The sequence below is a fragment of the Megalops cyprinoides genome, chromosome 16 (genome assembly GCF_013368585.1).
Source record: "Megalops cyprinoides isolate fMegCyp1 chromosome 16, fMegCyp1.pri, whole genome shotgun sequence".
Lineage (NCBI taxonomy): Eukaryota > Metazoa > Chordata > Actinopteri > Elopiformes > Megalopidae > Megalops > Megalops cyprinoides.
Genome location: NC_050598.1, coordinates 3,173,800 through 3,186,019, shown reverse-complemented (window position 1 = coordinate 3,186,019; position 12,220 = coordinate 3,173,800). Strand labels below are relative to the sequence as shown.

General features: G+C 41.9%; 1 protein-coding gene across 2 annotated transcripts in view; it reads right to left on the bottom strand.

Moving 5' to 3' along the window:
* Positions 1-11,091: 11,091 nt before the first annotated feature.
* The window catches only part of slc24a6a (solute carrier family 24 member 6a), a 51,510-nt gene continuing 50,381 nt past the window's right edge, over positions 11,092-12,220 (bottom strand). For both annotated transcript variants that reach the window (XM_036548725.1, XM_036548726.1), the window contains 2 exons: positions 12,118-12,183; positions 11,092-11,596 (listed from right to left, as the gene is read on the bottom strand). In XM_036548725.1, the coding sequence (XP_036404618.1) occupies positions 11,486-11,596; positions 12,118-12,183 (177 nt within the window). In that variant the 3' untranslated portion in view covers positions 11,092-11,485. The remainder of the gene's footprint in view (positions 11,597-12,117; positions 12,184-12,220) is intronic.

The following is a 12,220-nucleotide window of genomic DNA, read 5'->3' as shown; positions in this document are numbered from 1 at the left end:
TCAATCAGCATCAAACTGCCAGTGATAACGAATGAAATTTTAGGGTGGCAGTCAGACCTGCGGCGAAAGTACTATTTTGAAGTAAGGTTTAGCATTGGGTTTAGGTTAACTTTTACAAAAGTTGAGTCACTATGTAGATGCATATTGGCAATTTGGCTTCATAACAGACAGTTAATCAGATAAGAGAGATCGGTTCCCAATTTAGCCTAACATTATGTTTACATCTGTGCTAGTAATACAAGCCATGCATATACAGTGCAGTGTCATAGGTTACAGTATAGGCTACGAGTGTTTAGCTAATGTGGGGTAACTAGTAGGCCTAAGGCTGTCAGTGTTCAGCAAGTTAACATTTAGCAGTTTGAAATCCATTAACTCAGATTGTCATACTTGAACTCAAAACGAACAATTGTTATTATCAATCTGTTAATGTTACTCAAAAGATTACCACATTTTGCAGATAGCCTGTATGCTATCGTAAAGGTGTAAGAAATTATAGCTACTTACTGCAGAATAGGGCTAGCCGTGATCTAACTAGTAACGTAGGCTGGTAGCTGATTTTAAGGTACAGTTATGAGAATGGGGATTTTTAATTAAGATTGAGATTGGACTAAAATGCGGGTAATTGGATGCTTAGATGTAACCATAGACTGTCTTATTTTTGCAATTCAGTGTAAATTGGCCGAGAAATAGAGGTTGGAAAGTAATTGGGGTTAAAGTAATATTACCATTTTGTTGCATATGTAACTAACAGGACAACAAAAAAGTTACATATGCAACAAAGCCTGTAAAATATATGTAAGTTTGAGTAACAAACAAAAATGCACTTACCATATGTTAAATAGCGGTTGTTGTTGAGAAATTATATGTTTTTGAATAAAAACAACCTTGCAATAATTGCAGGGAACATTGTTTAAGTTTGTAATATTGAGCACCAAAATTAGTTTTCTTTTTCACGTCCATTTCTGCTTGATAACATTTTGTGCAGACATATCTTGTGTTTTCAGTCAGACAAAAAAACATATTGTTTGACTTGAGTGGATCAGAGAGGTCTGATCAAGTTGCTCATACCTGGTACGTCAAATTTTGGTGTTTTTTTGTAAATTTCCTTCCATAAATAAACTATGCAAATTATGTCTCACACAAATGCTATCTTATCTCCTTGGTGCTTTAGCTTTATTTTCTGAAAATATTTTGGATGTTCAACACTTATAGACCCAGATTATATATTCATGAAAACAGAGTGACCCAAATCTCTCCAGTATATCAGTAGTGTGTGTGTGTGTGTGTGTGTGAGTAGTTTGTGTGTGTGTGCGTGTGTAAGTAGTGTGTGTGTGTGTGTGTGTGTGTGTGTGTGTGTGTGAGAGAGAGAGAAATTGAGCTGCAGTTCTGAGGTACAGACACTGGCTATTCATAGTATGTTAAAGAATTCTAGTGAAGTAGCCCTAGTGGACCACACTATCTGCCACATTGAAGAACTCCGGGTTAAGTGAATTATCGCTTCTACTTCTGATCAGCAATCATAGGATTCATTCATGCTCCTTAGATGCCAGGTTAGAGTTACACACTAATTTTCTGTCATGGTCTATGAACCCCCTAAAGTAGCCTTGGCCACCCCCTGGCCACCCCATGTATAAAAATCTAGTTCTGCCACTGCTGGGGGCCAATGCGTGACCCCTTTGGATGTGTGGAGGACCAATCAGAACAGTGTGTCATCTTTTTCTTTATCATTTATGCATGTATGTACAGCTGTGTCCTCCTTCTGGGACATGCAAATTAGACACCATTGGGAGTAGGTGGATGGTGGCATTCGTGGAACGGGCCCATTTGGGGTCACTTTGCCATCCACAGTGGGTCCATGTACACCTGCACGGTGTGTGCGAGTTCAAACCCTTGACCGCGACCACACCGAACAGCTCCTGCTGAGCGTAATGCCCGGTGCCTGCACTATGCACGTGCATCTGTGCACAACGACCGTTGTGAGGTTGAGTCCCACCCCTGCTCATTAACTACAGGTTTCTACCGAAGAAAGTTTATTCCATTATACCATTTTACTGGATTTCAGCTTTGGCAGCTTTATGCAAGTTATAACAGGGCGCTTATTATTTAGTGCTACTTCCAACCCCCCCCCAATGCTGAAGTGAAAGCATCCAGAGAAGAGGGGAATTATCGCTCAGAGTAAATGCACAGCAGTCAAATATTTCTGCAAAGCGTACCGTCATAGTTTGTGTATCTTTTCTACCACTGCCATTGAAAATGGGGAGCGCTTCTCACTTGTCAATATGGAAGTGACAAGAAGTCTGGCTTCTCTGATCAATAATATACGTAATGCGGGTCAGTCTTAGGGAGTCCACACAGTGATGTAGGTCTTATCGCTGCCCTCCAGCTGATTCACATGAGAAAAGGCCAGTTGTTTCAGTTAAATTGATTTTCAGTGAGGAAATCAGTCATCTGTGGTAATCTAATGAACCCTTACATTCTCACGAAACGATCTTCAAAAAATTGCATCATCTTAAAATTGGATTTTTATGGATGCTGTCTATTGTTTTTATTCAAAATATGTTTCATCTTACTTTTATTCAAAATAAACAATCCTCCAATCCTCCACGTTTTTATTACGTTTGGCCATAAAAGATGGGACTATTTGACTTGTTAAATTATGATACAATAACTTGTGCTTGAATAGCACCCTCGAATTTTGCAGTAGAGAACGAAGGATTCGTCATGGTCGAGGCCAGGGCTTTGTATGTGGTCCTCTTACTCAGTGCTCAAAGGACTTCATTATTTAGCTACTTGATACATAACAATAGCAATTACATTAAAGTAAATTTTCAAATTAAGTTAAACATCAATCTCACTGTTTTATTTATGAACTAACATTACAGTGCAAGCACCCTTACTCACGTGTTGGCTAGTTTATCTCAACCATGGTCATAGCTATAACGCATTTCACGACTAACGAGTTCTCAGTTACACCAACTCACTTGCTCTCTCACTCTCAAACAGCTAATGTAGTTCATCAACGCTGCATAGAAATTTTTTTGCACGATAGTTCAGCAGTGTAGCTTAACATAATTGTGTTTGGGTCCGGTGCCCCCCCCCCCCCAAACACAAGCGTTCGATTGTGCGCGTGCGCACACACACACACACACACACAACCACTCCAGACAACTGCAAGGCACGCAATTGCTATGTCACCTCGAAACCTTAAGTGTAATACACAAGGTGGGAAGGTGGTATATATAGCTATCACAATTACAAGTAATTTTAGTAATATCGTTGAATGGTTACTTTGAAGACTGTGTGAAAGGGCAAGTGTGCTAGAGGGCCCACCTACAATAGTAAAGCAGGAAAAAATCGCCTTCCTACATGGGCCCCTGACAGCTTCTGGGCCCCATGTGCTGCACCGGTTGCACCTTCGATATTTACGCAGTTCAGGAATAATGTACAATAATTACAACCACCACACAATTAGTGCTAATATGCAAGCACTTTCACATGTAGACTAAATTTTGACAGGTGTTTTCCCCTCTTTCAATGTGAATTTCCCAGCAGCCTCTCTGTCCTCCTGAACTTGAATGAACCTTACCAGAGACGTCAGAATTGTAGTCCTATACACCGTACCCCTGTAGACTTAAATTGAACGCGCACATTATGGGCACACGGTGAAGGACCGCGCTCAGTCCTTCATTAATTGTTGTCGAGCTGTGCATTTAGCGACTTATTCTAGAATGAATTGATTATTCCTCAGATAGTTTACAGATCGAGACCGTAATAATGAATCTGTTGCACCAAGGTCTCGGAAGTGCTGGTCGTGCAAACAGATAATAAACACTCAGGTTGGCCTCAGGACGGCTGTAAAAGATATTGCCCCACACATTACACAGCCCCGCGCTGTAAAACATCAGTTTATTGCAATTACATTGAGAATTTAATTACCGAGTTCTTTTCAATTTCCAGTGTGTACCAGCAGTTCTGTCCTGCGAAGACAGAGATAAGGAAACGCGGTGTTCGTAAATTAAATAAACGGTGTATGATTATTAGGATGTGGGGGCGAAAGAGTGAGCTTTTTCTCAGTTCACTGAGTGACAACCTCAAGAAATTAAAAAAAAAAAAAACAACTGCACGGGTGCGTGTCCGAGGCCTCTGTGGTCAGTGGCGCAGGGGGTGCTGTATGCTTGATCATCGCGTAGCCCTTATCTGCGTGATGTGTTTGCCTTGAGAAGCTAACAAGCAGACATCAGCTTCTGGCCCTGTTAATGAGTAAACGGCAGGTTAACGGCAACGTGTATTCCCTTACTTGGGGCACAGATGAATCCCGCTACGCCATCGCGAGCAGGGTGCAACTTCCACAGAGTACTCAGAGTACAAAGGAGTCCTCTGGGAAGTCGAACAGGTCATGTTTACATTCATCTGAAACTGAATTAAAAGAAAAACGCTGTATGTTTTTGTGACAGCGACAATCTGGGCACGTTTAAAGGGGAATTTCACCCTAAAAAACAACAAAAATGTGTATTGTGTCTTACCGTAAGAACACGATGTAATTTTCTCCTTAATGTGGTAAATGGTTTAGTCCAGAACAGAGGCTGACACTGAGACACGTTCTGACTCCTTAGTGCTGTGAAAGATGATTTTGGATTTTGGAGAGTGAATCCAGTAAAATTCTGAAAGCCTCTGTTAAACCAGTGACCTACATATTTTGTAACTCATTTCAAGACATTGTAACTACAAGCAAAATGACACTCTAAACCTTCAATGGCGTAATCTTTATAGCTACCTGCACCTGCCTCAGGAGCTCTGCATACCCTCACTCAGGAGGGTAATGATTATAATAACCATGCCCCAATCCCGTCTTGGTTTTCACACGAGTGTGAAGTTTTGTTGTTCAGAATACTGCTTCAGGAGTCAAGTAAAAGCTCATATTACTGAAATAATAAAAATACCATCAAAGGAAAAACATATATAGGTCGCTGGAACTTAAAAGTTCTGCAGGATGGCAGACATTGAAAGAAAAATACCATGCTCTGTTTTAGATTTGTTTAGTCCTTATCCAGAACAGTATTTAATGCTCACTGTATATCAGTTTGCATCACGTAGCATTATACAATATTCACCTTGTTCATCTGCACACAGTGCCTTGTACACATTTTTGTGAGGTGCTTGGAGCTTGTTAGTTACTTCCTGCTTAATCTCAGTCAGCTGTGCTCCACGCAGCACCTAACCAAGCAAACAGATCAACTCTGATTACTCTGGCATTAATGAATAGAGAAAAGTCACATTCATGAGATATTAATGACTCTCTGTCATTAATCTCTGTCATCTTCCTACTGTAAAGTTTCTTCATGCTGCAGATTCCTGTCAATGCCAAGGGGCATCTCTAGAGACAGGAGGGCAGCTGAGTCTGATTTGCTGTTGCTCCTGAAGACAGGAAAGTGCTTGTCAATCTTCTTTCTCCGAATGTGATTGGTTAGCTTTCCCGGAGGTGGGAGAACACATGTTGCACAACTCTCAGAATATGATTGGCACATTTTATGTGACTGTCTTAAACCCTTCAAATTCAGAATGCCATCAGGAAAGTGAATCATACAGGACCAAACTAGCTAAAATAAAAAATAAATGTCAAATAAGTAATCAAATGAACATCTTCCCTAAACTATCTTTTTTTCTGAAATGAAATATAGTGTAGAAACATCAACTCCAAGCATCACAACCCCTTTTGAATGTAGTAATGAGCCAGAAGTATCAGAGATGAGCCAAGGAAAGGCCTAGCTTTTTCTCAGCATTGTTTATGATGTCTTAGCAATGCTGACAACGGCACAGAAACCTTGCACAGAGTCCAGATGGGACCAGTCTTTGGTCAGGGATTGGTCGGATCATTTGTCAGATTCCTACAGTTGTTTGTTCAGGCAGACACATTCAAGGGGTGCAGACAGAGGGCTTGGCAGGACTTTGGCATCCCCACTGATCCCTGGGTAAACACACGTTAATCCTCCCTCCACCATGGCTTTCTCTGCATTCACTCCACGAAGCGAAGCATGCTGGGAGGAAGGTGTGGGTGGGGAGGGGAGAGGGGGGATCCTGCTTGACAGAGAGCACATACCAAGGCTCCTCAAACTGGAGATGCACCATAAAGGAATGAGTGAGTGAAAGACACATTTTCATGAGAAGTGATATTAGAGTAGCCTGCCCAACCGAGAGATATGCAGGATGTTTACTTCTCTGTCTGGAAAGGATTATCTTGTTCTTGACTTTGCCTATTACATGTTCATGGTTTAGCCTCAGGCCTTTACTTCCATGATAGGATGATGTTTCTGAACCATGGTCTGATCACAATGTCTGAATTTTGCATCCTTCTGCCTTTACTGCCCAGATGACAGGACAATAGCTAAACAGCAGAGGGCCAAAGGCCAAACGACCTTCCCTGACAGAGGTGTCCCAATGTAATGTCAGCACAGCAGGCCAGTGTTGAACTGGGGAAGGTAGCTGAATGTGTTCAGTGAAGATGATTGTAGAGTAAATAGTTCAGTGCCTGGAAATAAAAGCCTGTAGACATAGTGAGCACCTGTAAGCACAGTGGTCCTGTAGGCATAGTGACCCAGAGGTCACAGCAGCAATGCAGGTGCAATTGCCCTGCAGAAACAGAAGCCCTGTAGTTAGAATAGCCCTATAGACACAGAGGTTCTGCAGTCACAGCTGCCCTGAGGACACAGTAGCCCTACAGAGGCCTGTAGACAGAATAGCCCTGTAGTAGCTCATGGGCTAAACTATGCATCCGTACAACCAGAGGACCACTTGAACTTGAACCACACACAAACACACACACACACACGTGCCCCTGGGAATTTTCCGGACAGTAATTCCTAAACACCATGGGTTGGAGTCTGAAAAACACCATTCTGACCTACAATGTCATGATGAGCTGGGCAGGGGCACTAAAATTTGTATTGCAACTAGAAATATTGCATTTATACCACACACTAACCCCTGCCCCTGACTCCTTCTAACCCCCCCCCCCCTTTTCAACAGAGTTCTTTCAAAAGAAATATCATCAAAAAGCAAGAAATAGACAAAGTTCATTGTAGTGATTATTGCACAGACCTTGTTTATTGCACTCAACAACATACAGTCAAAGTTCTTCAAACAATACAAATATTGTCCTAAAGAATAAAATGGAAAGGTGTGTTATTACTAAGGGACCAATGCTTCCAAAACACTTTATGAAAATATACTTCAAATAACAATCTCTCACACCTCTGTTCTGATCTATTGCTCAAACTTTAAGGTAACTAGTGATGCTCCATACTAGGCTGCATTTTCATGCTGCTCCTTGGTTCCTGTCTCCTTCATCTGATAAGATCTCTGAGGGCAGGAAGTGCTGTAGAGGGCAATGGGAAGCTCTAGAATTCCATCAGCTTTTTTTGTGCTTGTTCTGCTCTTTTTTTTACTCTTGCTCCAGGAACAGCAGTTACTTGACTGCAGCTGAAGCCAGCTGTGCGACAGCAAACAGAGCCTGTGGTCTTCTGGATGACCCGCGTGACACTTTAATGCTTCCCCCAAATTTCAGCACTAATCAGTTTGAGTCCAAAGAAATATGGCTGGCATTTAGTCTAATTTCCTGGACAGTTAATCAAAGACAGCAGAGTCCAGGAACTAGACAAAGGCAGACCTAATGAAGACAGGCAAGAGAACAAGATGTTACCCTGGTTCCTGCAGAGGGGTTGAAGCAGAGCACACGAACCATTTTGATTGGTTAACAGTCACTCAGCAGAACACTGTTGATTGGTAAAGACACGTTTCTTTGATCACTTCACTTATTCCCTGTTGTTAATATGACTCCAAAATTGTACTCGGCTGGAGTATTTAAAATTCAAAATTCAAAGAACATTTGTTTGAAAACCTAGAAAACTAATATAAAGTAGTGCTCTGATTGTTCAAGAGTGTCTACTTCAGTGTGTTTGATATGGTACGTTTTTGGTCTTTCTATTCAATACAAATGACTGAAACTGCAAGATCTAAAAACATTGGTCAGAGTGTTTTAAAATACCACAACCACAGTTAAAGTCATGTGTCGTGTTCCAGTTAAAATTATATGACGTTTTCATTTCCCTGTATCTCCGAAAAGGAAAGCAGCTTAACATGAAGAAAACGGCATGACTAAACTCATACCTCAGGCTCAGAGAATAAACCCAGGAGGCACAGACAGGTCAATACTAACGCTGCCGCTACAGTACTTCATAACATTGCTTCAGTGTTAGCTACATGGGCATGGGTGTGAACAGGAGGCTGTGGTTTTGGAATTTGAGAATTTAGAAATGAGTACTGGGGTCCTGTGGTGAAATGTGTTTAGCCGGAGCATGGACAAAACTGTGACCACTATTATGATGACTATGTGTATGTATGGTAGAGCCATGATCCCTTTCTGGGGATAGCTTTGGTTCCTATTGCTAAGCTTCTTATTGAACAATAGGTGGCCTATTGAATGAAACAAAACTGAACAATATCATTAATCTCACTTTGAGTGCAATGGGATGGAGGACAAGAGACATCTCCATCTACCTGTAGTCTCAGAGGAACATAAAAGATGCAGATTATATATATATAAAACAGACCTTGGCCATAGCTATCACTGCTATGCCACAACAGGAGGGAGTGCCAAATGGGATGTTAAATTCCTGCCTTCAAACAAAATAAACATTTAGACAAACATAAAAAGGTGAATCATTTGCTTGAAAGGTAATATTGGGGATATAAATATTCATAATTGCACTGGGCACACAATAATTGCTGTAGTATCCATCACTCACTCACATGAGTTTAGACACAACTACATATGCATGTGTAACTACAAATGTAACTACATATGTCATTATATGTAACTACAAATATAACTGCTTCTAACTACAGATGTAACTATATACTGTATAACTATGTATGTGACCATATGTAACTATATGCAACTCCATTAACCAGCAATATGGCAAACAGAGTACATTAAGCAAGGGCTTAGTCCCATCCACACTGTCTTCTCATTACTCATAAATAAAATGAGTTAATTACAAATGTGATGAAAGGGGAGTGAGTCTAAACAGCAGATTTTCTCTCCTTAAAATAGTCATTCATAAGCATTCTATTACAAAAAAGACATTCTAAAAAATCAAACACTGAAAATTTCACAATTATCTTAGGAAGCACACATAACTGGATCGTCATAAAATATCAAAATACATCACAAATATTACTAGGCGCTCTTGTACATCTGCTCTTATAAAACTATGTAAAAGATTTAGTAAACATTTAGCAAAGATAAATGTGAGGTTTTTTAGACTCACTCAGTATAATAATACTCATAAATATACTATGAGATTTTATCTTTGTCTTAAAACATTGATCGTACTGAAACTCAGTGAACCATTATATTAAACCCGTACACAAGTTATCAAAAGTGGCGACAGTCATTAAATATAGGAACACTCATTAAATAGTAGGATGCCTATGCTAAAAATGCTTAATAAATATATGGAAGGTTTTCTGTTTGCCCGGTTGCCAGGTCTTGTCAACTGCAGAGCATTGAAGCTGACATTATCGTAAATCTTTCAAAAACCTTCAACACAAAGGAACATTAGGCAGAGTACCTTTCATCTAAAGCCATATCACTCCATATCATGATTTCTCTAATTTAATCCCTCTGGAACAATCACCACACCATCTTCACATCAGAGAAACCACGGGTAAAAGACTTCTCTGTATTGGTACCATTTGATCTGACCCAATACTGTCTTTATTTTAATGGATTTGGCAGGGGAATCAACAGATAAAGTGATATCCATTGGGCTGAATGAACCACTGACTACCATCACATTAAACAAAGGGTTAACTTTGATCTTTCATCTGTGGCTGAACCTGTCCCTGCCCACACAGTCCTTTAGTTTTCTGCTACCCTGTCAATGATTGGTGGAGGAGTATAGTGGGCAGGGCTGTGCTAAGTCCTAGCCAATCATGAATTGCAAATGGGTTTTACAGCACAGCAGAGTGCTCTGATGGGTTCAAGTCAGTAAAGTATTCTGCTCAAAGGCTTAGCTGGCTCACCAGTCATTATCAGTCAGAGGGCCCATAGCAGCAGTTTGAAGTTTGACCAGTGATAGCATGGGTCTATGTGTAGGGTGTGCTTTCTCATTAGAGTTAGATGTCTTCAATGCATTTGCAGGTGTGGACTCACAATAAGCTTGTTTTTCCTCTGGGTTCAATCAACATTTGCTCTCGGCTTTGGCTCAAAATTAAACGCCAGTGTGTGTTTTCCTGTACACAGACAGTCATATTCACATGGCAGGATCAACAACAACCTAAATCACTGAAAATCACTGTGTTCGATACCTACATTTATTTGGAAGTCAAATGTTAAATGCCGATTAAATCCAGGGGTTTGTTCTAAATCTAGAAGCGTGTGAAACTGATGGTAGAAAATCAGTGCCTTGTATTGTTTAATGTCTCTCATAACATCACACACAGTCAGTACTTGGGTCTGGCACCGGTCTCAGTATAATCCACTCTGAGTGTAGAGTGAGATTTCTGGACCATGTTCTCTGTAGCTGTGACTGCCACTGACAGTGCACAGCTGTTCCCCCATTACAGGCCATTAGAACCTCATGTCACTCAAGCCTCTGACAAAAGCCACGAAAATCTGTGCTTTTTCAACCAAGTTGTGCTCAGTCCAGTATTAAGTAGATGCCATTTGTGCTTCCTAACTCAAATCTACAGCTGGGCCTTTCCCCATGAAGGGTGAGGATTGATTTGTTCTTCACTTTTGTGTGAAGCACCCTGTTCGAGGACAAAGCAACAGTGCTCCTCCCTTCAATGACTGGAGTCTGCAACCACCCCCAGTTGCAAAATTAAAAGTCCAACCCAGAACCCCCCCATACCACTACCACACAACACAGCACTGTGATGTGGCAGTGGCCCAGTAAAGTGAGGAAAAGGGCTTTGTTTTCTGTTTTGTTTACTTTAGCTTTTGCTACATGTTTCTACCCATATTTGTAAACCTGTATTTTTTTAGAGTCATTTTCACATGTTTTTCTACTGGCTAGTTAGCTAATGCTACACACCCAAATCACAAAACAAGGGCCAGCAAGTGGTCTGGGTACAGCAACACTGTCCTACGCCGGGCCTCTACCCCCCTCACCCCACCCCTCTGAGCTGCCATTGTTTTCACTCTATCCTCCACAAGGCGGTAACACTAGGTAGAAATCCCAACACATACTATGTGGCTGGGCCAGTGGGGATGGATCATAAACAGAATATACTAAGCAATTCATGGTGATCCTGTGCGAAAGGTGGAGGGCTCTAGTGTGGAGCAGTGTGGCGAGGAAGAGTGGAAACGCAATTCTGCCAGTGCGAGGAACCCTGTTGCTGGGAGGCAGCCTGACAGAAAGCCATTGAGGAGAGAGGCGGGGGGTGGGGGAGCAGTCCCGCAGCGTGCCCCCTGGTCAGACTCCTACAGCTGCCCGAAGAAGACAGAGCAGAGCACGAAGATGGCGTAGAGGAGCATCAGGCCCAGCCCCAGCCGTCGGTCCAGCTTCCAGTGGTTTAGGTGCACGCTCAGCACCTGTGAGAGAGAGGGGGACCAGACAGCCAGAGGTGGGGAGGGGAGGATGGTAAGAGGAATGGGGAGGGGGACAGAGAGGACAGGCACAGACAACTGATGTAAGTAGTGATGACAAGAGTAATCGCCCTAATTTAATTACTTTTTGAAAATTTTTTTTTACATCTAACACTATGTTCCCATGTTCCAAAAAGAGGAATTGAATTTTTCCAGTGAATCAGGTTTTTAAATGTGTGGAGAGAAACTGATGGTTGATGGGTACAAAAAGGTGCTTTATTCATGCAGTAATCGCTTGCTTCACGGAAAAGTCCAGAGACATATTCCTGGAAAGGAGTGGCGATCCGTCTGTATGCAGATCCTGACTCCATCAGGTCATTCTGCTCTCCGCTGCACCTCTGGCAGTGTAAACGAAGCCTGCCTTAGGCACCGGCCTGTGCCAGTAAATTTCGCAACCTCCTTCCCTCCCAACCCCCACGTGTGACCTCTGACCTCCCACCCCCCTATGTGGTCCCTGTGGTACTCACCGTGAGAGAGACGGAGGCGAGAAGCAGGATAACGGAGTAGACCAGCCCCCTGCTGTTGATGAACACCTGGACAGTAAAAATGCACATACACATGCATACACAC